Genomic DNA, 25,514 nt, shown 5'->3' on the forward strand with positions numbered 1-25,514 from the left:
ATGCATATACATGTATATACCGGTAGCCATGGATTTGGAGAAAAATATTCACATTTTCGCATGGTAGGGTTACATGAATAGTCAATATACATGTACATTCGCACAAATGCAATTAGCATAATTATTTGGGGATGGAGAACATTCATGTAGCCTTAATTAGCAAATGGGATTTGCTACGTCGCCTACATCATTGGCTATCAGGTAACCCTGAATTACAAGAAAATTACATGTCAGAGAGAGATAGAGAGAGAGAGAGGGGAGGGGAAGAGGGGGGCGGGGGATGCAAATGATCCCTTGAGACATCACACTGTTGAGCATGTATTATGATATCACGGCACATGTAACAAAAATAGCCCTACATCTTGTTATTATACTGTGTGGATAATTGGACGCGCATTGGCTGATCTTGGCTTTCTGCTCAATCTTGTTTGGATAGGGCTAGCCTGATTTCCAATAAAAATTAATTACTGCTTCAACTCTGTCAAATCAATTAAAATCTTAATTTGATCATTTTGAAGTTGTAATAAAATAATTTTCTACAAAAAAGAAGGAAAAAAAGGTCAGAAACGTTGAGATTTTCTGCACAAACTGACAAAGCTTTTTGTAAATAAAGTTTTATCATAGATCAGCTCCACACCCCTCTTTGAAGTGTCTTGTTTGCATGATGTACACAAAAAAAGAAAAAAAATAGAACATATAACCCACCTGCTGATCACTTGTAATTGGTTCTGTATTAGTGTATTTACTCATGTCAAATATTACAGAGAAAGAGACAGAAGCTAAAGCTAGACATGGATGAAAAGCTTTCAATGATTTTTTGGAAAAAAGGGTTTGCCTTTGTTACCAGAGTACAAAGTGTAACGGATATCTAGAGCTGTCAAATTTAAAGACCCTATCCAATTAAAACACAACTTAATAATCAATGGAAGGCTGAATAGAACACAAATGTAAAGGAATAACAAATACATTTGCTTTCAGTATTGCGCAATAGCACACTAAAACCTCATTTTCCCCACCCATCCAAATTACAGGTCAACAGGGGTCAAATTTTTCGCAGTTTAGTTGATGTCGTAACATGTGGAGCCTTACGGCTCACCTATTAAGCTGAAGTGGTGAGCCGAGTTTAATTAATGCAAATCATTGTGCGTACTCCACATCAGATAATATCATCAGATCAAAAGGTAGTTCTTTTGGTCAAAAACTTAAAATTTTCAAGCATTACGATTTCAAGTTTCAGAGAGCGAGCTGTTACTCCTTTGACAGACACTAAAATGGCATATCATTCAAACCTGCTTTAGTGACCACCTGTCTACAATGACCACATTTTTTCCCCCTCGAATATGGTATCTCTTTGAAGCATGTACTAAATGAACCTGTCTACACACACATCCTGTCTACAAAGACCACTTTTTGTGTTTCCCTTGGGTGGTCGCTATAGACCAGTTTGACTGTAATTGATATTATTGTAATCTAAGGCTTATTAGCCTTCCGTTGATATATCATTAATCTTATTTCCTTTTTTGCTTCTGACAGGCACTTTAATTAGAGTGTACAGAGTATTTATTGGAGCTAATAATTATGTCAAGCACAGTCACGCTGCGAGAAGATGAATTACTTGACTGTGTAAAGTAGTATGCTGCACACATAATATGTTATTGTGCAGATGAACAGAACGTGAAGATAAATCGGTTCAATTTGGGTCTGTTTAAAAGAGCCTTGAGAATTATTTTTAGATACATGTGTATGCAAATATAAATGCATTTGTACAATTTGATTAATGCCAGCTAGTTTGCTCACTAGTGCAAACTGAAGTGATGTTTACATGATTTATCAGTGTAGTTTACAATTATCATATAAATTGAAATGATAGATATTGTTGTACTTTTATACAAGTAGTTTTTAATCGTGACAAGAATATGCATATAATTATACAGACTGAACTATATTTCAAAAATGAATTAGAGTGATACAGGAAATTAAATGTCCACCCCCACAGCATGTGGAAAATAGATGATGTAAACCAGGATGATGGATTAATGATGCTGTTTTTTTCTTTGCATAATATTTTAATATTTTATAGGCCAAGAGGTTGGAGGAGGGGGGGGGGGGGGGAGGGGAGGAGGGGGTTAAATGGGATGGGAGACGGCAGGCATGATACCCCTAGACCTACCAACCCAACCCCTCCTTGCCTGTTCAGTTTTGAACCTTCAAAAAGCTTTCAATCATTATGGAAAATGCCTTTCATGGCAAGGGAAACGTCTTTCATAGCAAAGGAAACGTCTTTCATGGCAAGGGAAACGTTCGGACAAGGCCTGTCCGTCATATTCCGAGAATGATCATCTCTCTCCATCTCTGTAGAGACTTGTTAGACTAGTGGTATAGCCGTAGGCTAGCTGCTAAGTGTTTCTCATTTCCATACTGATGTGTGGAGAAAGCAAAGGTCATTATATATTGAATACCACTGACCAGGTTATTCATTTCCTTTTATGTTTGTCTCTAGACATCACCATACATATCGTTGGGTTGGAGCAAAAAGGGCGTTGACTTGTATCAACGGGCTTCTGGGACCCGTTTCACAAAGCCTTTTTTTCAATGACAAATGACAATAATCAGTGACAAATCTGCTGATAACCAATCATTAGCAAGGATCATTTCTCCCTTCTTTTAATAGTTGTAATTTCTTAAAATCAATTAAGATGAAAAAATTGGGGGGAAATGGAAATATATTTGGCCTTTCTTAATGCGTGTAGTGAGGATTTCACACAACCTGATTTTGTTTCTCCTAAAGCAATCGAACATTGTCCAGCTGAAACAATAAAAATGACTATTTGTCACGAGTAATACATGTATGATGTATATGAATTAAATGGCATTAAAAGTAAGACCTCTGTACTAAGGAATGCAATTAAAATGATATTTCTGTCATATTGAACATATGGAGGTTCCTTGAGGGTCTTACAGTTAATGTGTCTATATATTTATATGCCACTCTCATTTTGAATGGTGTTTGCCTCTTCTCACCGTCATATTTGCATTATCAATATTGATTATGGGAAGAAGAGATGGTCACCATTCTGTATTGACAGGCCATGTGAGTGCATGGTGCCAAACCCCCTCTCACAACTATGCATTCACAGGTTATTTATTCAGGCAAGAAATCTATGACAGTCTCTCTTTAATGAGAAACCACTTATTAGTATGTCACATACATTCTTTCATGATAAGTACATGCATATTGGCTTGTCAGGAAGCATGTTCACCAGTCTGCAACCCCATGCTATGTATAGATCAGTAGCATTGGCACACAGTAAGCAGCCATTATACAGACAAGAAGAGGTCACCAGTCACTGACCTCAGCACAGTCCAGAACAGTGTGTTATGAGCATACCATCATTAAATAACAGGACATCATGTAGACTTGAGTTGACAGCATACTGACTCTAATAGGAGATAACCCTTAGACAAAAAAAAAATATTATTTCAACTATTTCAGGGCAGGATCTATATTAGGGCTGACTTTGATCACATATCATTCTTCAAATTGGCAACAATAATGTTTTATAATTACTACATTGTCACAATGAAATTAAAGGTAAAGACCAGTATTGGAAATGCCCCAATTTCAAAAAATGAAATGGAAGCTCTCATTACCAATCATGTGAAAGAATATGTTTTGACTAATACATGATGATAACAAATTTACCGGGAAACCGCCTACTAATTCATATATTTGGTAAATTTGTTTCTCTCATGGTCTGTGAGAGATATAGGGTAGTCCCATATACATCTTTCTGTGTATAGTGCTTGTAACTTTACGAAGAATGGGCCACATTTCTTATCATTTTGATGATTCCAGAACCTTGCAGATGTTAGATGCTAGATGATCAAGCTTTTCTGATCGATTCCACAACGTTTCTTTCACGATGCAATCACCTGACCATAACTGGTCTTTACCTTTAAATGTCTCAGACAACAATATAAACCTACGCCAGAATGTTATTGAAATGTTGAAAAGTCATTCAATTAAGATATTATTGTACGTTTAAACAAAATATTATCATTACATCCCTACGTTTTCATTCCTAATATGGCCATTCAATGTACGCACACATATGTGTATGGACAGCCATGTATGACATGCATGCCTACATGCTACATGTATTACTTATGTAATACATGTACAGATCAGTACAGTACTACAGTCAGTGTATTTAAACACTCACATCCTTGCTTTCTGTACACTCCATGAACTGTTATCTAAAGTAGATGTCAATCTATTAAGTGTTAGAATGTCTGCGACAGATTTAATATATAACCCAAGGCTGTTCCTTTGAAAACATGAAACCTATTATAGACATTCTCCCGATATCATTTGTTTTTGTGAGTGTCCTTGTGTAAATATATGATTGGGCATGTATTCCCAAATTAGTGACATATATGGTCCCCCCAAGACTAAAGACAAGGCTTATATGCCTGGCATTTTTCATCATGCCCTCTGTATGAAAATTTCAAACATCTGAGGAACTTGTAATGAATTAACCCTAGTTTATTCATGTGAATTTTCATAATACCCTAAGGGATACCCTTGTTATGGCTTACTCTATCAGCATTTGAATTAATGTTGACCTCTTTAATTCCACCTGGTTAGCGAATGAAATATTCATGCGAATGAGAGCCATGTTTTATTGACCAAGCTATCATGCAGACGTCATGGGAATAATTGACTGTGCAGGATGACTGTCCCGCCCCCAGTCCCATGCATTTACATCTGTGTGTGTATGGCCCCTGAGGAAATTAACTCCGATGCCGACGTCACAGCAATAAGTGGCTGTCGAGGAGATTCGTCCTTCCCATGGTCTCTTATGTTTAAACCAATGTGGGCCTCTTCATTATGAAAATGCCACATTAAATTGGGAACGAGTGATTGAATAAAGCTGGTTTCATGTTGCTTAATTTACATGTATCTTTCTTTGTGCCGTTGCAGAGAATGTATAGTCTTCATTAAACATTTTGCAGCCTTCATTGTTTTTCATTCATAATGCATGTGCATCGGCCATACAAAACTGCCCATTGTTTGTACTAACTATCATAACTCATTCATTTTAAAAGTTGCATTTCATTTGCGAAAATTAATCAACGTCTGTGGTTTGGCTCAATAACTCTTGATTTAGAGCCCCCCCCCCCCCCAAAAAAAAAAAAAAACAAAAAACAACCAGATACAGGAGTAGAAAAGGCAAAGATTCTGCGCACACCGCATCTCTCTTTGTTTCATGACTGTATTGCATTTGATGTTTATTTTCCTAATAGGAATTTCGAAAAAGAAAATAAGTTTTCAACTCCTTTAATTGGCAGCACTATTAGAGATTAGAGATAAAAACCCGGCTATTTAAAAACTTTTAGAGAACATTCTCGCATGTGTATGTTGTTTTCATAGACGTTGCATTTTATTTTATCACTGCAGTGGTATAAGGAAAATATAATTGTTGCCAATTTAAAGAATGATATTTGATCAATTTAGCCCTAAAATAAAATTTCCTGAAAGGGTTTATGTAGCATTCTCATGTAGGGTTTCTACATGTATATGTTTGTATTTGTATTCATGTGTAATGATTTCATAAAGGGTCTGCAAATTAAAGACTAATGCACACCCACTCCGGCATGTAGAAACATGTTTCCAGGATCACCTGTACTACATGCATTTCATTCAACATGATTCATGATGAAATAAATATTTAAACATGACTATGTAGTATTCAGAGACCTCTGCTATGTACCGCAAATGAGGGAATAAATGAATTAAACATGTTTTATCACCGTAAGTGGAACAGGCCTTTTATTGTTGTATTCAACATCGTTTTAACAATTTTTTTCTTTTCTTGTTTTCTTCAGGGTTCTTCTAAGCGAAAAATGGGCTCAAACACAGAACTGGCCAACGGCATCCTCAACAAACTAAAAGAAAGCAATGGATCCATGGAAACTCTTGAATTGGCACGATCTCTGGGACGACGCTCCCGCAAGGACGTCAACCCGACCTTATATCGGATGCAGAAGAACGGCCTTATCTTGAAGGTGTCTGCTTCACCTCCAAAATGGGGCTTGAAGAACGAGGTGACTGTTGGCCCTCTGCATGGCGCGACTGCAGAGGATGGGGACAACCTGCAGGAAGCGGAAGAGACGGCTGAAGAAGCACTTTCTGGTGGCAGTGGTGGGATGGAGCGAGATGACTTCATGGATGAAGGCAGTGGTGGCGATGTTCCTGTTGCTGAGCCCTTTGGTCATCCTGTCAACCATTCCGCATCCATAGACGCAGGGCAGCTCTACCCACCCCCTCTCTCCAGCTACAATGGCACTCATTCCGTGCCAGGCGTTGACCCCATGCCTTCGCCGACCAACATTTCCAGCTCGAGCGACGACTCAGAGACTTCCGAACAACCTGTCATTTTCGCAAAGCCGCCACCTCCACCACACGAACTTCAACAAAGTTTTGCAAAGCCATACACACCAAACGGCATGGACCATAGGTTACTGGTGGCGTTAAGTGAAAAGGTAGAGTCAATCCATTCCAACGATCTTGCCAAGCAACTTGGTTACCGTACCAAGAAGGAGATCAACCCAACTTTGTTTAGTATGCAAAAGAAAGGACTTGTAAGAAAAGTGTGTGAGTCTCCCCCTATGTGGGTCATCACCCCGTATGGGAGACAAATTCTAGAGACTGATCAGCAGCAGCAATCGCCAGAGCAGTCGCAGCAGAAATCTGGACAGTTTCCTGTAATGATGAGTTCTCCTATGCCAGGTACTGCTCCTCACATAGTGAACTTTGGACCACACATAGAGCAGCTCCAGGGGGTTCCTGGACAGATGTTCCACCATGTCCCACAGAGTCCTCAACCCCTCCTAGGCTCCAACGACGACAGGCAGTCCATCTACAATGAAAGGCTCAATTTACAAGCAGCCATTAAAGCCGGGATACCCATGGAGTTCGCCACATTGATGTTCGCCTCGCCCGACATGGAGATCAAGGTCTTGTGTGCTTTGAGCAATCAACAAACCCAAGGAACTGTGGAGATCGTCCACAATGTAGGTCTGAACAGAGGCAAGGCTAAAGATGTTAACCCCTCGCTCTATGGCCTTGCAAAACGAGGAAACATCACTAAGGTCACGGACAGCCCTCCAACATGGCACATCAACGAGAAAGGGGTCGAGCTGATCAACAAGGAGAAGAAACCGATCGAGATGAACGGTGCGACCAAACCGATGGAGATTCCTAACCATGTCAACATGGTGACGGGGGCACCTGGAGTGCTCATGCCACAGCCAATGAGTTCCCCTAACCACCAGGGTGGCATTCTTCCTCCAGATCCTAGGACAGTTCTGCAGAATTGGGATCAAGGAAGACCCGGCCCTGGTTTCATCCCTGTCTCATCATTCACACCAACCATTCCAACTCAGGTATGTCTCACTTTGCTGTCCATTTTACCCTTCCCTTCCCCTCAATGCAGAGGGCATCAAATCACACCAAATAGTTATTCGGTGAAAAATCTATTTGGACATATATTTGTTCCTGAAAAAGATATAGCTACCTCCATTTCTAAGTTTATTCTCAAGGACGATGATTTAAAGCCCCACTGCACCACTTATAGCTACTTGCGCCCTCTATATAGCAAACAATGGCTAATCGGTGCCTGTTGGTCCTCCATGATCCCCTTTTTCTTATGTTAATTGAGAGCTGATTTGATGAAATAACCACATGTCAGTGACCTTGCAGGATGGTTGAATCCCTTTTGTAAACTAGTACAGATTGGCTTTACAAAATCTATTTGGACAAGAACTTTGTTCCTGAAATATATATATAACGTACATAGGTACCTCCATTTCTAAGTATATTTTCAGGGGAGATGATTAAAAACTGATGTTATCAATGAAATGAAATATAGAATCAGAGTTCAAGTTATAGCTTGAAAGTTCATGCATGCAAACAACTTTTTTTCTCAAGTACACTCTTCTAATCTTTCACAGGTTGCCCCTATCCGTGCTACCACCATGCCTTACATGCCCCCGAACTCCTTCGCCAACCCTGCCTCCGTAAACAGCGCCCCTATCCCAGCATCACCAGCTCCCCAGCCACAGTCTTCCCACAATGCACCGGTCATCGGGTCGTCGACAGGTCAGACAATCAGTAACGAGATGTTTGCTGCTATCAATAAGAACCCAGTGAGTGCATTGACCGAGTATGCCCAAGCCAGGCATCTACCCGTTTCCATTGATCTACTGCAGCAGTCTGGTCCTCCACATAACCCAAGGTGGGTACTAAAGGGGGTAATGAAGGGATTAATATGGGTGTAGGGATGGGGGTAGGAGGTTTTAGGAATTAGTGGGTAGGGAGAAGGGGGTTAGGCATAAACTGGTTTCCATTGATCTTCTACAACAATCCAGTCCCCCATTACCCATGGTAGGTACCAAAGAGGTATCACAGTGGATTAATATGGGTGTAGGGATGGGGGAAGGAGGGTTTAGGGATCAGAGGGTAGGCAGAAAGGGGATCCGGTATCTACTGGTTTCCATTGATCTTCTACAGCAATCCAGTCCCCCATTTATCCATGGTGGGTACCAACGAGGTATTACAGTGGATTAATATGGGGGAAGGAGGTTTTAGGCATAAGAGGGTAGGCAGAAAGGGGATCCGGTATCTACTGGTTTCCATTGATCTTCTACAGCAATCCAGTCCTCCATTACCCATAGTGGGTACCAAAGAGGTATTACAGTGGATTAATATGGGTGTAGGGATGGGGAAGGGGGTTTTAGGGATTAGAGGGTAGGCAGAAAGGGGATCCGGTATCTACTGGTTTCCATTGATCTTCTACAGCAATCCAGTCCTCCATTACCCATGGTAGGTACCAAAGAGGTATTACAGTGGATTAATATGGGTGTAGGGATAGGGGAAGGAGGGTTTAGGGATTAGTCTGTAGGGAGAGAACCCTATAGATCATCATTCTTGCTCTCTTGAAAAACAAGCCATCTTGTTGTCAGTGTATCCTTGTAGTCCAAGGACCCATTTCACAAAGCCTTCTCTCAATGACAAATGACAAAAATCAGTGACAAATCTGCTGATAACCAATCAGAAGCAAGGATTTCGGTAGCTTATAACAAAAACTGTCATTTGTCACTGATGACAAGTTTTGTGAAACGCCCCCCAGACATGTGCTTGAGATGTCCTGGACCCTGTTTCCTAAAACTTGTTATCGATAACACGTTTTATGAAACAGCCCTGGTTTACAGTAGTCTGTTTAGGAGTGGGAGGGAGTGTTGAAAGGGGCGTTGCGATGAATGGGAGGAGGGTGCAGTCTGGCTGTTGGGGGGGGGGGGGGGGAGAGAAAAGGGGTCTGAAACTGTAAATATATCTTGATCAATACATGTATGTAAAGTGATTGCTGTTTATGTCCTTCGGCAAGACATTGATCTACATTTGCCACACTCCACCCAGGTGATGTAAATGGGTACCTGGCAGGAATTAATTCCTTGAAATGCTAGAGCGCTGTAATGGCAGCCCTGCTAAAGCCAAGGTAATTGAGAGTGCCAGGAGGTGTCAAGACTGACAGACATGAGCGCTATACAAGAACCCACTATTATTATTATTATTATTATTTAAATTTGACCAGGTTTGTGTTTGCGGCCTGCGTTGGAGGCAGGAGGTTCCAACACGTCACGAGTCGCAGCAAGAAGGACGGAAGGAGAGAAGCAGCTGACATGGCTCTCCGTACCCTGGTGGCTGAGGGCTCCCTTCAACCGAAGCTAACACCCATGCCCATTGTCCATGTAAGTACAGTTACATCAGGGGGGTGTTTCACAAAACTTGACATCAGTGACAAATGGCAATTTGTGTTATAAGCTACTGAAATCCTTGCTTCTGATTGGGTATCAACAGATTTGTCACTGATTTTGGTTATTTGCCATTGAAAAAAGACTTTGTGAAACGCCCCCCAGTTGGTGTCCTTTTAGAGATTGGGGTTATGGACATGAGAGAGGAGGGCTAAAGAAGGCAATGAATATCCTAGTGAGTGACTCTCAAAGCCTTGGGGCAGACAGACCTTGGAGAGCTTAACAGGGGGGGTGTTTCACAAAGACTAAGATCGACTTTAAGTTGGACCAAATTATGGCAGGCCGTTCATGCCACTGGTTCCTCTAACCATACCTGGCATTGGTTTCTCAAGGGAGGTATAAATCGTGGCCGCCAATCGACAGAATTTACCTTTTTTGGTGGTTCATTATTGAAGGAAAAAATATTACCTAAAGATCATAATTGAGAAACCAATGGTGAGAGCAAACAGTGGCATGAACGGCCTACCATATTTAAGTCCAACTTATTAAAAGTCGATCTTAGTCTTTGTGAAACACCCCCCTGGAGATATTAGAGAAAAGATATGAGAGTGTTGTGCCTCTCTCGGATGAATGTTGAAACCCGGAAGGCTTGGAGAAAGGCCATCAAGGAAATGAAATGTTCAGCTCTACAGCGTGGGAAAATGTGACAATGGTTTCAGTGACCTGTTTCACATGAAGATATCAAGTCAATAATCATTTATATGAGGACTTATATGGATGGTGTGGTGGTGGTTGTTTAACCTGACTGTTAAGAAAGCTTGTAAACGGCAACAAGGGGACCAACATATTTTACATCCTCTCCGAGGGACTTGCTAAAACCTTATATATATCTTACCAAAGGGAAGATCTTAAAAGGAGATATGAGAAGAAATTTTTTTTAGAGTATGTTGCCTCTCCCCGGATGGATGGTGAAAACTGAAAGGCTTGGAGAAAGGCCATTAAGGAAATGAAACTTTAAGCCCCAAAGCATGAGAAAAATTCAAAATGTAAACAGGCTGCCAATTGTGGCAGTTATCCATTTCTAATGCACAGCAGAGCTATACATCTATATATTAACCATGCAATTATGATCAAAACAAAAAGTGTTGCTTGTTTGTCAGATAATGAGAATAGATATTTTTACTGCTCACTTTCTGATAGCTTGAGTACCACTCAATGTGATACAATGTACTATAATACTAATCATCAAGTGTTATTTAAACAAGAAAATTGAGGGAAAAAAATATCAGACACATAATAAATAATGTTCCTAGGATGAATGCTCTGGGTGAAAAGGAGATGCTTGTTTCTCCTTTGAAATATACTCTAAAGACAATCAATGTTTCTAAAGTCACTGGGCAGTCTCTTCCACATGAATGGTGCCACTTGTCCAATTGCCTAATCTCTGTAGTGGGTGGTTGTACATGCACATGCATGTGCTCTTTGTAAATGTGTTTTTAGGTGATACATTTAGGAAGGAAAAGAGGAAAGATCACAAAAGTGGAAAAGGATGTCATCGTGAATCAAAAAATGTAAACAAGGATTAAAACATGAAAGAAATAAGAAGACCTATTGAAAAACAGTAGTCAGAAATATGTCAGTGATATCCCCCCCCCCCATGATTTAATAGGGCATTGTTACTTGTGTATGGGTCAAAGGTGAGTGAAAATTTGATATTTGTACAGAAAAATCAGAATTGACCGAAAATTATGCATGATTATACTCCAGGGAATTAAATTGGTATGCTCAGTTGAGTACCGGTATAGTTGTGTAGAAAATGCACAATGTAAATTTATAATAATTAATTTGTTTTTATATACTTATTTTAAGGTCTTCCATTCCTCTTAATTGATAACTCCCTTTAATGTGGAAAGTCAAGTATGATCGATATTAGAGGGGTTAACTTATAATCAAATGTACAATTTACACATAGGAGCAATTTAGCATTGAAAGTTGTATATTATTTTCCGTCTTTTGTTTTCTGTATGATCAGACTTCATCCAACGGTGAAACAACGTTCTATGACCGCATCGCTGCCTTAAGTCACCAGACGTTCAACTCTCTGGCTGCCAGCATTCCGGACTCCATCAGCGGTAGAAAGGTTCTTGCAGCACTCATCATGAAGCAGGGAGAGGATGATGAGGGAATGGTCATAAGTTTAGGAACAGGTAATTAGATGTTGGTGGTAGTGAGGACGCTGGTGGAGATGATGGTGATGATGGTGATGGTGGTGACTGTGATGGTGATGGTGGTGGTGGTGATGGTGGTGGTGGTGATGAAGATGATGTTAATGAGGATGATGGTGATGGTATTGGTGGTGGTGGTGATGAGGATGATGATGGTGATGGCGATGGTGATAATGATAATGGCGATGGTGATGGTGATGATGATGGTGATGATGGTGATGGTCATGGTGATGATTGTGATGATGATGATTATGATGACATTGATGGTGATGGTGATGGTGATGGTGCTGATGATGATGATGATAACGTTGATAGTGATGAGGATGATGATGATGATGATGATGATGATGATGATGATGATGATGATGATGATGATGATGAAGAAGATGATGAGTGTGGTGGTGGTGGTGATGAAGATGGTGATGGTGATGACTTCAGTGATGGTGGTGATGATGATGATGATGATGATGGTGATGGTGAGAATGAGAATGGTGATATTGGACATTATGGTGATGAAGGAGATGGTGATGATGATGATAATGATGATGATGATGAAGATGATGAGTGTTGTGGTGATAATGATGATGCTGCTGATGCTGCTGATGATGCTGCTGCTGCTGCTGCTGATGATGATGAGATGATTGTGGTGGTAATGATGATATAAGTAGTGATGACTAAAATCGATTGATTTGATATTCCTGTTTGGAAATTATATATCAGAACTGCATATTCTGAGATTTTCATGATTTTCAGTTTTGAAATATTTGAAATTTAACGGGAGCACCAATGGATTTTTGATTATTCAATTTCTCAAACTGTTTTAGGGGCTAAATTTTCTTGTGCGTATAATACATCCACAGGGGCATCCAAATATACATGTATCAACATTTTAAAGAATTACTATTCATCCAATTTTCAAAATTTCCCCAAATTTTGCATTACCTTTAACGATGTGTAATCTTTTAATATTTCAGGGAATCGGTGTGTGACAGGCGACAAACTGAGCATGGAAGGACGAACAGTGAACGACTCTCATGCTGAGATTATCACCAGAAGGGCTTTCTTGAGGTAAGTAGGCCTGTCCTCATCAGCTCGAGTTTGCCCCAAAACCCGCTATTTTAACTAACCCGATGGCAAATTATCCAGCTAATTGACGTCTTCATCAGCCAGCAGTTGCAATTAGCGGGATATTTGGTAGAAAAACTATCCTGAGAAATCTTGGTCTTGTTTCCAAAATATCCCGGTATTTGGGAAATAGCGGGCTAATTTGCGCCCGTCTGAGCTAGTTTGTGACGAGTGTATCGGTCTGGTAAAGATGCAATTTTGAGCTTCGGGATAATAGTAGACTCTGAAAATAGTGGGTTATCAGGCCTAGTAAGACCACTTCCCAAGGTAAAATATTGTGCCCTACAAATGCGATTTCGTTGTGTCATATCTGATCAAGCCTTTAATGTACCGGTACTAAAATTTGTTTGGTAGCCCCTGTCATATGTTTGATGTATCAAAATCAAAACCTTTTTAATGAGTATAATTAAGAATGTTGAAATTTGATACCTCTGGAGGTGTTTCACAAAGGCTAAGATCGACTGTAAATTGGACTTAACTACGGCAGGCCCTTAATGCCAATGTTTTGCTCTCACCATTTGCTGGCATTGGTATCTCATGGGATGTACAAATCATAGTCACAAATCGACAGAATTTACATATTTTATAATTTATTATTGAAGGAAAATAATTTATGTAAAGATCATAATGGTGAGAGCAACCAGTGGCATGAACGGCCTGCCATAGTTATAAGTCCAACTGATAGTCGATATTAGTCCTTGTGAAACACTCCCCTGGTGTTTTTGTATTTCATGTACACCGCCCTCTATGACGGTGACATCCTTCATGTTTGTCTTGTAGGTATCTGTACAATCAACTCCAGGCTTACGCTAAGACCCCCAACGAAACCATCCTCACTCAGGGAACCAACGGGAAGCTCCGCCTCCTACCGGACGTGAGCCTTCATCTCTACATCAGCACTGCCCCCTGCGGAGACGGGGCGCAGTTCTCGCGGACGGACGCGGGCGAGAACGAGGAGGGGCCAAACGGGATTGATTTCTGCGGCTTTGCCAAACATCTACCAACGTTTGGCAAAACCAGTCAGGGGTTACTCAGGACCAAAATGGAACAAGGTACAAAAAAAAATGCAGCTCACAATTTTCTACTTTGGTCTAAATAATAATAATAATAATAATATTTAGCTTTTATATAGCGCTTATTACAGATGTCTCTAAGCGCTTTACAAATGAATCAGCTTTGCCTCCCAAATTTTCACAAATTATTTCCATGTTTCACTCTGACATATTTTAAAGCCTATCTGCACTAGTTTGGCCAGGAGGGATTAGACCCCTCCTGCGGGGTCACTGGCAGGTGGTTATATCATCAAATCAGCTCTGAATTAACATAAGACAAAGGGGACCATGGGGGACCAACGTTCACCATTTAGGAATTGTTTGGTATAAAGAGGGCACAAGTAGCTATAAGTAGGGCAGTGGGGGCTTTAAGACAAGTTAACCATGAACCATTGTGGATGAAAGTTTTAAAAATGCAACCAAAATTGTCCAATTTGTACACACAAATATGTGTTGTGTTATTTCTATCCTCTGTGCCAATTTTGGAGATTGCATTATAATGCATTGCTGGCATATACAGATATTTAAAAAATGTTGGATATGTCTCCTTTTTTCAGATGAAGAGGGGATTCATGTCTTATTCTTTCTTCTTAATTTCTCACCTGCACTGCCCCACATATTGAAATAAATGTTGGATCTGTGTCTTATTCTTTCATAGGGGAAGGCACTATTCCAGTGACCACCCGAGAGTCAGTTCAGACTTGGGACGGCATCATGAGAGGAGAGAGGCTACGGACCATGTCATGCAGTGATAAAGTAGCCAGCTGGAACCTGCTTGGCCTCCAGGGGGCGCTGTTGTCTCATTTCATCGAGCCCATGTACTTGAGCTCAATATCACTAGGTAGGAATTAATACAAAGTATTTAAAAATCTTTCAGGAAACAAATCCACAGTGCGTCCCAGAAAAAACGAAACCGAGAATTATCTTATCATAACTTAATCACACTTTGAGGAAAATTTGTCTGTCATCTTTAGTTTTAAAAACGACATTGTTGCTGATATTTGTAACAATTTTACAAGCACAAATTGGCGCCTTCAACTGCACCTTGCAGTAAAATGAAGGTCCTTTCCCGCGTGGGTTTTAGAACATGGACCTGACTTGCTACCTACGGAGTCAGCAAAAAAACAACCAAAAAATACACAGAGAAGGTATGTTCGTGTATATTTATATTTATATGAATGTCTAAGGATCACAGACATGTGCTTAATTACGTTATCCAATACGAGGCCTAAATATCTCTTTTTCTCCTTGCTCATGCAGGTTCATTATACCACCACGGCCACCTCGCGAGGGCGGTGTGCTGCCGCGTATCATCCGCCCACGACAACTTCACCCCGACCGAGCTGGACAACCTGTCCCTTCCTGCGGAGTACCACGTCAACCATCCGCAGCTTGGGTGTGTCCGGGCCATCGATCCCCCAAGGGGTACGGAGAAGACCAAGTCACTCAGTATCAACTGGTACCGGGGGTGCGAGAAACCAGAGGTCACCGACGGCACCAAAGGAAGGTAGGTCAAATGGATCATTCAGTTGATTGTGGGTTCTTTGAAGTGCAGCAACTTATAACAGTGAGTACAAGCAGAGATGCCACCTCGTCAACACATCTCATCACCTCACATCATACAGTTAAACCTGCTTTAGTGACCACTTGTCTACAAAGACCACATTTTTGTTTCCCTTAAAAATGGTTTCTCATCGAAACATGTACCAAAGGAACCTGTCTACAAAGACCACCTGTCTTCAAAGACCACTTTTTGTGTTTCCCTTGGGCAGTTGCTATAGACAGGTTTGACCGTACCTTTATCTTTTTCCTTTGCTAAAATAAAACCATGATACCAAGTCCTCTTATCTTTCTCTCTCTTCATTTGTCTGCTTTCCTCCACCATAGAATTCAGGGTGTGCTTCACTCCCAGCTGTGCAAGGCGGAGATGTTCAGCGAGTACCAGCAGACATGCCGCCTCTTTGACCGGACCGACCTTCTGGAGTCGCGCACCTACCATGACGCCAAGCTCAGCGCGGAGAGCTACTACACGGCAAAGCAATATCTCAAGTGTATCCTCCACCAAGCAAACTATGGGTCGTGGATGGAGAAGCCAATAGAAGAAGAGCTCTTTGCCAACTGAACTTTCAACTTTGACCTACAACTCATCCATTTATGGAGAAGCCGATAGAAAAAGAGCTATTTGCCAACTGAACTTTCAACTTTGACCTACAAATCATCCATTTATGCAGAGGCCAATAGAAGAAGAGCTATTTGCCAACTGAACTTTCAACTTGGACCTACAACTCATCCATTTTAATGGAGAGGCCAATATAAGAAGAGCTATTTGCCAACTTAACTTTCAACTTTGACCTACAACTCATCCATTTTAATGGAGAGGCCGATAGAAGGAGAGCTATTTGCCAATTAAACTTTCAACTTTGACCTACAAATCATCCTTTCGATTTAGGAAAACTTTGTTACCAATTGAACCTCAAGTTTGACCGACATTCATTCAGTCGATTAAGGAATAGCTCTTTTTGCCAAACGACCTCTGAACTCTGACCCACGTCCGTCTGATGGAGGAAAAGCTTTCATTTTAATGAGGAGGAGCTGTTTGCCAACTGAAATTTTTTCTTCTCCTCCTCCTTCTGCTGCTTCTTCTACTTCTCCTTCTTCTTCTTCTACCTCTTCCGCAAACTGTCCAGAAATGGTTACAAATCTTCTTTAAAATACGTAAACAACTCACCTGATTTTTATTTTATCTTGTCCCTATACAACAGCTCCGACAAACATCAATAAGAGTGCAATTTTGATTGAAGAAGTTTATTTTTACAACCTTTAAGTTGGTATGTGCCATGTACCTTAAATTGCCAGGCAGTATATTGAGTTCTTATTTTACATGACCATGTTTGATTCATATATAATAACACAAAGGGATAGATTTGATCTCTGTTTTGCGATCGAAGTAAGCTACGGAGAGCCAGGTCATACTTATTTGATGTCTTGTGTTTCCTTTGGCATACTCTACTTTAATGATTCTTCTTTCTTTCATATTAAGGAAGAAATGGAGATGCAATAATGATAATATCAATAAAAATAAGGTAGGTTCCTGTATAGCGCGCTTGTCACTCTTTGACACCCGCTGTTACTCCCTGAGGCTTTAGTATATACCCAGACGATTTGTGTCTGGGCAGTTGATATAAAACAGCAATTTGAAGAAGTTTACAAGCAATATTTCATAAATTTTCTAAGACCTATGTGGGACAATATTATAAAGAACAACAACTGCTTGTAAGTGTCGGCTTGCATGGTGATGTAGATATACAGTAGGCTTGCGGGTGCACCTCTCACATGGTGCACCCGCAAGCCTACTGTATAACATTAATGATGGTTTTAGTGATATTTTATTGATATTTCTTGTTCAATCCAAAGGCAAAAGAGAAGTCTTGATGTTGGTTAGGTGTCCCGACACCCAACCCCCCATCATACATTTATTCTAAATAAAAGGTACACTGGTACATGAGGAACTAGTAATAGCATATAATGACATTTTTCCTCGCCTGGCATTAGTGTTGGTGTACCAAGATAACTTCAGCAAATGTAGGATATATGCAATCAGCAAACTATTTCCTCTTGACTGCTCCCTTGAAGCTTATTTCCTTTTAAGACGAAAACGAAACCTGTTGAACCAGGTCAGGGTTACAATGTAGGTACTGGAAATGGAAATTAGATGAATACTATTTTCACTTCCTGTTAAAATGAAAACGAAACCAAAACCCTTTTCATCAGGTACGGGTCAATCAATGTTGGTACTTACAATGGAAATTAAATGAGTACACAATGAGGATGTCTGATAAAATATTTTGACTTCCATTTATTCTCTAGTTCAACTGATCAGACTAGGTTTTTTTAACAGAGAACTAGAAACGCCATTTTGTTGATTTTATTATTTGTTATTTTAAACCATACATACCATATGTTGTTTTTCTTTCAAAATACATACCGGTAGTACAGTTAACAACTAAATTATTCATACCTCTTGTAAATTTCATGTGTTTTGGTATTTTTTAGTAACTCGCGAATGAGGACTGGTTGAATTAAGGCCATACAGTACTTACTTTTAGATATAAGCTTTAACATGTCACATTCTCAAGAAACATGAATTAGAACAACTTAATTTTTCACATGCTTTAAAAATGACATAACTTGGCAAGGTTATAAATAATTCAGTTGTTAACGGCATATCATTGGTGTTTATTCAAATGATATGGTCTCTGAAAGAAAGAGATTGGAATCATGTATCTCTACTGACAGAGTGTGTACCTTTCCTTTTCTTATTGCTTAGTTCTTAAATTTCCATTCGTGCAGGTGAAATTGAAATTTTGTAGATAACTGGCATACAAAGCCAAATACCTAGATGTAAATATTCCGTCTTCGAAATGCCCCTGTTTTGTACCTCTACATTAAACTGTATGAAAGAGAGTTTGGGTTTTTTTTTTTTTTGCTCTTTATATATTCGCCTGGGGTATGTGCAAATATTTCCATTTTTAATATTTCTCCATGTACTGTATTTTAATCAGTGAGAAGATAATTATTGCTGTATACAAAGAGAATTATGTAACATGCAGTATTCAATTGTTTTATTCATTTCCGTTTATTCCTGCAGTAAAAGGTTTAGTTTGTATCCGTGTTTTTAATTCAAGTTGTACATGTCATAATGCTTTATGTAGCTTGATTTATATTTTTAGTTTCTGTAAAAATTTACCCTGTGGAATTAAGAAATGATTTTGTTTTCTTAAAGGTTTGTCCTATTGATGCTATGAATCTATATGGGGAACTTTGCCATTTTATGCCATATTATGCCATATTATATATGGCAACAATGTAATTGCCCTGACCGCAGCTCAATGGTTAAGTTGGTCTCCGATGGCTGTCAAGCTTGCCATGCCCTGCGTACGCGCAAGAATAGCCATTTGGAACCTGTCATGTGGAAAGTAATTGTGATAATTATAGTAACGTATGAACAGGGCCATCACCTGAAAACCCCTTTTTGCATCTCAGTGTGAGTTGAGTCCTGACTGTAAAACTTGCCACTCCTGTGTTCTTGATTTTCTATCCGTTTGATGGAAAATGATTTTTCAAAAAACTTGGTACTATATTTCTTTAAGGTCCTATCAGTATGACTGGTGAAACTTTGGCTAGAGAGGGCGCACTATTCTGCGGCACAGTTGCACTCCTTAACTCCTTAGAATGCTACAGCTTGCCTGCGCTGTGTTATTGCGCAATTGTTATTCTCTCCCCATTTGATGTAAAAACGATTATTCAAAAAGCGATGCCATGGTACTATATTTTATCATTGTATAATGACTAGATGAATATTGGATGTCAATGTTAATCAGAGTTCCTTGGATATGTTGATGTAGCCAACTCTACTTGATATTAGTAAGGAAAGACGGTAGTGTAGTTATAGTTGTGTAGTAATAATAATATAGTCACAACTGGATGTTCAGTTCCAATAGGGTCTAGAGAGAGAGAGGGTGAGAGAAAGAGAAAGAGAGAGAGGGTGAGAGAAAGAGAAATAGAGAGAGAGGGAGGGAGGGAGAGAGAGAGAGAGAAGCGGGATGACAGCCTCAAAGAAAGAGATACTGAGAGTGAGATTTGGAAAGAGAGAGGAAGATAGAAATGGAGGGAAAGAGAGAGAGAGAGAGAGAGAGAGAGAGAGGGAGAGATAATGAGGTGAGATTGACAAAGATCTTTTAAAAAGGCAAAATTTGCCAGACGACTATGCAATATGTTTTGTCTGAAATCGATCACGGTATTAGAGTACTAAACACTTTGTGGATAGTCAGTAGATAAATGTTTCATTTGATGCTTAGAGTTTAATGGAATCATATCATCAATTCACTCTCTTGTAAATGTTTATGATGTTAACTTAAGTCTTGACTCCAAACATGCAAATATTTGAAAAGGCCTAATATTTAGGTTAAGCCAAAAGACCATTAGAACTTAGAAGAAGAAAAGAAAAGTAAAATGCGGTTCATAGTTAATCTCAAAAGTAAGATAAGATAAGATTAAATCACCCTTTTGACCCCCTCTTGGGTTGTGAGAGTAAGAACAGAATGAACGTTGCATTTCAGCCAACACGATTGCATCAAATCTACCCTTAGGAACAGGAAGTGTACATGATGTAAAACAGAGTATGCTATAAAGGGCAATGATAGAGTAGCTTTCAATGTTGTATTTACTTGGACTAAGCATAGATTAACATTGAGTAACCTTCTTCTTATTTCAAGTTGAGGCATCAAAATCATTAACAAAAAATTGTAACATTTGCTGCGTTGTGTGAATAAAAGGAGATCTATATTTATGACTTTGAATAATCAATATATCGTAATTATATTTGATTATATATGATTATATATGATTATATTTGATTATATTTGATTATATTTGAATACTACGATCAGCTATGTTCTTTCTCTTTATGATTACATCTATTTTTATCAATCAGTCTCATCTTACAGGGTACATGATACGAGTAGAATATAGAACGTTGTGTGTTATATTGAAAACCAAGTATACTCACTCAGACTGTGAATTTGTTATATTCAATCCTGTTGATTAACCCTTTGCGCAAGGGAACTGCGTAGATCATGTTATAATCAAATGAAAATTAAAGAAATCAGTAGGAACAGGGTTAATTTGATTATATTATCTGACTGAAGAGGTACATGTTTGACTGTAGTTTAGTGGTTCGTGCACTGGACTTTCAGTCTGGATATTAAGGGTTCAAGTCCCCATCTGATGCATATATGTGGTGTTCATCTTTCATACAACGGCAGATGACCGTTTCTTTGACTGGATAGATTCATGTAATGACTCTAGTTCAGTGGTTCGTGCACTGGACTTTCAATCAAAAGACTTAGGGTTCAAGTCCCCACCAGGTGCATTGCGTGTGGTGTTCATCCTCCACTCGATGGATAGATTCATGTAAGATTCAGCTAATTTGCGTCTTCATCAGCCCGAAGTTGCAATTAGCGGGATATTTAGTCGGGATTGTTATCCCAAGATATCTTGGGATAGTTTGCAAAATATCCAGCTGTTTGTCCGGTGCGTCTTCACCAGACCGAAGACTCGCACTATGCGCGAACGCTGAGCAAAATATCTCGAGCTAATTTCTCAAGGTCAAGTTTCAAGTCTCAAGGTTGAATCTCGAGCTGATGAAGATGCGATTTGTAACTTCAGGATTATTTCCCAAATCAGAAATAGCAGGCTATTTGGCAATCTCGAGCTGATGAAGTTGCGCCTACTTTGGAGGATCATGAGTCATTTTGTTTTTGTTGAAATGATTTTGTGATTCAACACCATTCCTATGGAGATGTAGGTATTACTTTCTAAACTCGGTTGAATATTTCCTTGCTGCCAAACAGTACGAGCAGAAGATTGACTGACCATCATTTTTTTATAGAATGATTAAAAAAAGGAAAATATTAATAGCATATGATATTGTCAGGGCTCATATACATGTATTTTAGAGCCTTTATCAGGCAGGGATGTAATCATGAATCGTGAGTTTTAGACATTTATTATTGTGCAAGACTTTTCCTCATGACCAAGTGTATCTTCTATTTTGAAAAAGGGGTCATAGTGAATTTAATCATGAAATATCAAAGTACTATTTACTTGTTGATCCCTTGTTATATGTGTTTATATTTGATGGTTCAAAAGTATGAATGAAACACTGTTAATAGTAGAAAAAACATGAATGCTTAAAGGTACTATTTAATATTTAATAGTGAAAAATATATTACTTTTGATAGTAGAATTGTCTTTTCCACAGAGCTTGAAAAACAAGTGGAGGGGGTTGAAAGTATAGTGATTAAAGGTATAGACCAGTTCTGGTCATGCAATTGCATTGTGAAAGAAACATGGAATTGATCAGAAAAGGTTGATCATCAAGCATGTAAGTATTGGTGTGTACTGCAAGGTTCTGGAATCATCACATGATAAGAAATTTGGCCCAGTCTTGGTAAAGTTACAAGCACTGTACACAGAAAGATGTATATGGGACTACGTGATATCTATCCAGGCCGGATCGATATGATAGTTTACCTAATATATCAAATAGTAGGCGGTTTCCCGGCAAAATTTGTATCATGTATTAGTCAAAACATATTCTTTCACATGATTGGTAATAAGAGCTTCCATTTCATTTTTCGAGAGGGGGAGATTTCCAAAACTGGTCTATACCTTTAATACTTCATGTATAGAAAATATTTTTCATTTTCAAAGTCTCTTGATGTCTTGAAGTATCTGCAAATTGCATTTTGTGGAGAAATATTTAATTTGCTATTACGTCTGTCTGAAGCCAGAGGGGGTTGGTTAACTCATCCATTGCCATAGGCTTAATACATGGGATACCGGGTTCCAGGGGTCAACGACCTTCTGGCTCCAAACAGACGGTTTCTTCTTTCTTTTCTAAGTATATCTCGCTATTCATTACACATAGAATCTTTGAAATAATGTATATACATTAAGTAGTACCTTTAATTGATACTGTGTATGATGAACCAGCAGTTTGAACAATATATGCAAAGTACTACTAAATACAGCAGTCAACAAGTTACCTACAGTGTAATATTTTTACATCATAATGTGTTTTGAAGAATATATTTACGTGTCGATGATAACTTTGTGATTCTAATCTATAATCAAGGCTTGTATTTGATTAATCTGGGGCCCGTTTCACAAAGACTTTTTTCAATGACAAATTAGAATAGTCGGTGACAAATCTGCTGATGACCAATCAGAAGCAAGGATTTCAGTAGCTTATAACAAAAACTGTCATTTGTCACTGATGACAAGTTTTGTGAAATGGGGCCCAGGTGTTTGATGGTGTTTTAAATGTCATGCTTGTCTCACTTTATTATTACCTGGAAATGTATTAACCAGTTAACTACCGAATTGTCTAAAATCCCTATAGGCGTAACACAGGGATGAACCGGTTCCGGCAAGCAACGGGTTAAGAATTACACCTGTGGTTGTAAATGAGCAAGATAGATGAAATGCAATTTTCTTTCTTCTCCAGAAATCGTGATACATTTATCTGAAATTTGTGGAGCATTTTTATGTTAGTAGAATCGCCAGACTTGTTCATTTTACTCATTGAAAATTAGCAAGAGAATGTTTTGTTTTGAATCAGTGTGTAGATGTATTAGTAGGAAAAAAAATTGATGTTTTGAAAGTAGTCATAATACTTTTTATTGTTTTATTTGCTGGTTTAAGAACGTCCCAGGTTTTCATTTGTTATTAAGTATTTGGAGATACCATACTGACAGTGTATTGTAGGTATGTACATTTACTTGGACATGTATTAACTTAATATCTTCTGTGTACAAGATAATAGTACAACATGTAGACACTTACTGGTCCTATGTGTGGTATATATTACAAGTTCAAGTGAACGGCCAGTGTATGGAATAATCTGTGAAAGTTGAATGTAAGATTTGAAACAATGAAGTGTGACAAAAAAGTAATAAAATATATGTATAAAGAATGCCATGCTCTGTGTTGGATGGCTTTTCTTCAGAGAGGGAGAGAGAGAGAGAGAGAGAAAGAGAGAGAGAGAAAGAGAGGGAGAATGAGGATGATAGAGAGAGAAAGAGTGAGTATTATTGAAAGAGTGAGAGAAAGAAAGGAGAGAGGGAAAGAGCAAGAGAAAGAAAGAAAGAGAGAAAAAAGGATCGAAACAGAGTAGGAAATGAGAAGAGACGAAAGAAAGAAATCGACCGATGAAGAGATATACAAAAAGAGGGAAAAAGACCAAAAAGTTTGGAAGTGAAAGTGAACGGCGAGTGGGAGAGCAGGAGAGAGACAGAGACAGAGAAAGAGAGAGAGGGGAGAGGGAAACTAAGGAACAGTAAATTCTGAGATGGTGAAGAGAGGGAGAGGGAGAAAGAGAGAGTGAGAGCATGGAGAAAGGAAGAAATTGAGAAAGAGAACGGGCCTATCAATCCAATGATTTTTCTTAATACATGTACATGATCATTGTTAATAATAAGAATGATAATAATAATTGGTTCTTGTATAGCGCTCATGTCAGTCAGATTTGACTCTCCTGGCGCTCTAGCATTTCAAGGAATAAGTTCCTACCAGGTACCCATTTACTTCACCTGGGTGGAGGTCGAGAGTGAAAGATAGAGAGAGAGGAAAGAAAGAAGAGGACCAAAAGAGAGAGAGAGAGAGAGAAAGAATGAGAATGATTGAAAGAGTGAGAGAAAGAAAGGAGAGAGGGAAAGAGAGCAAGAGAAAGAAAGAAAGAGAAAGAGAGAGAGAGATAGAAACAAAAATCAGAGAAAGGGATTAAGAAAGTGAAACAATGAATAGAAGACAGGGGAGAAGGTAAACTATACAAGAGAAACAAGAGACAAAGAGAAATATAACAAAAATTCAAAACCAAACTATTGTGTTTCGTAAAATTTAATGACATGAATTCAAAAGTCATAATACATAAATACTACAAACAGTATACAGTATAATTGCAAGTTCTACATAATGACCTATCAGTGTTTTTATTGGTCTGTAATCACAATCGAAGACAAACTTTAACCTGTTTGATGGAAACGATGCAAACAACATACCGGTAGGTACATGTAGGACATGGTTCTTAGTGAAACCATTTTGGTGTTGAAAATTGTACCTAAATGTTCATTTTCAGACAGAATAATTACAAGTTTTTCCTTAACTCTCCCAAACCTTTGGTTACTTTGCACCCTCAAAAGGGTCCACCTCATATAATATCTGCAACCCCCTCTCCCCCCCCCCCTCCCAAAAAAATAAATAAATAAAAATAAAAATAAATAAATAAATACATAAAAATAAAATAAAAATAAAATAAATAAATAAAATAAATAAATTAAAAAAAAAAAAAAAAAAAATTATATATATACAGGATATTGTTTATACCAGTAAATAAAATTCTAAAAAATACAAAAAAGAATCCTATTGACGGGCCTGTAATCACAAGATTTTCATTCATGGCCCACTTACAAACCTGACCAAAATCATATTACATAACAAATTAACAACGCATGCCAGTGAAACAACATGAAAATGCTTTTTAGGTCCAAGTGCCAAAAATGAGTTCACTGCATCATTACATTGCTATAACTAACACAAATACATGTACCATGTTTAATATTAATATTTACTGCAAAAAAGGTGACACATTAACTAAAAGTGCAAATATACATGTAATTCAAAATGTCCATCGTTAGGGATGTGGTTGCTATCAACACTTTAAAAAATTAGAATT

The 25,514-nt window shown here is 38.8% G+C and overlaps 1 protein-coding gene across 1 annotated transcript in view; it reads left to right on the forward strand.

Moving 5' to 3' along the window:
- Positions 1–17,078, forward strand: part of LOC115918884 (double-stranded RNA-specific adenosine deaminase-like) — a 33,412-nt gene extending 16,334 nt beyond the window's left edge. The window contains exons 2-10 of the mRNA XM_030993328.1: positions 5,890–7,449; positions 8,017–8,300; positions 9,657–9,813; positions 11,849–12,023; positions 13,016–13,109; positions 13,947–14,218; positions 14,877–15,059; positions 15,479–15,725; positions 16,106–17,078. Of these exons, the coding sequence (XP_030849188.1) occupies positions 5,890–7,449; positions 8,017–8,300; positions 9,657–9,813; positions 11,849–12,023; positions 13,016–13,109; positions 13,947–14,218; positions 14,877–15,059; positions 15,479–15,725; positions 16,106–16,340 (3,207 nt within the window). The 3' untranslated portion in view covers positions 16,341–17,078. The remainder of the gene's footprint in view (positions 1–5,889; positions 7,450–8,016; positions 8,301–9,656; positions 9,814–11,848; positions 12,024–13,015; positions 13,110–13,946; positions 14,219–14,876; positions 15,060–15,478; positions 15,726–16,105) is intronic.
- Positions 17,079–25,514: the final 8,436 nt, after the last annotated feature.

This window comes from Strongylocentrotus purpuratus, unplaced genomic scaffold, assembly GCF_000002235.5.
Source record: "Strongylocentrotus purpuratus isolate Spur 01 unplaced genomic scaffold, Spur_5.0 spur5_scaffold_20, whole genome shotgun sequence".
Taxonomy (NCBI): Eukaryota; Metazoa; Echinodermata; class Echinoidea; order Camarodonta; family Strongylocentrotidae; genus Strongylocentrotus; species Strongylocentrotus purpuratus.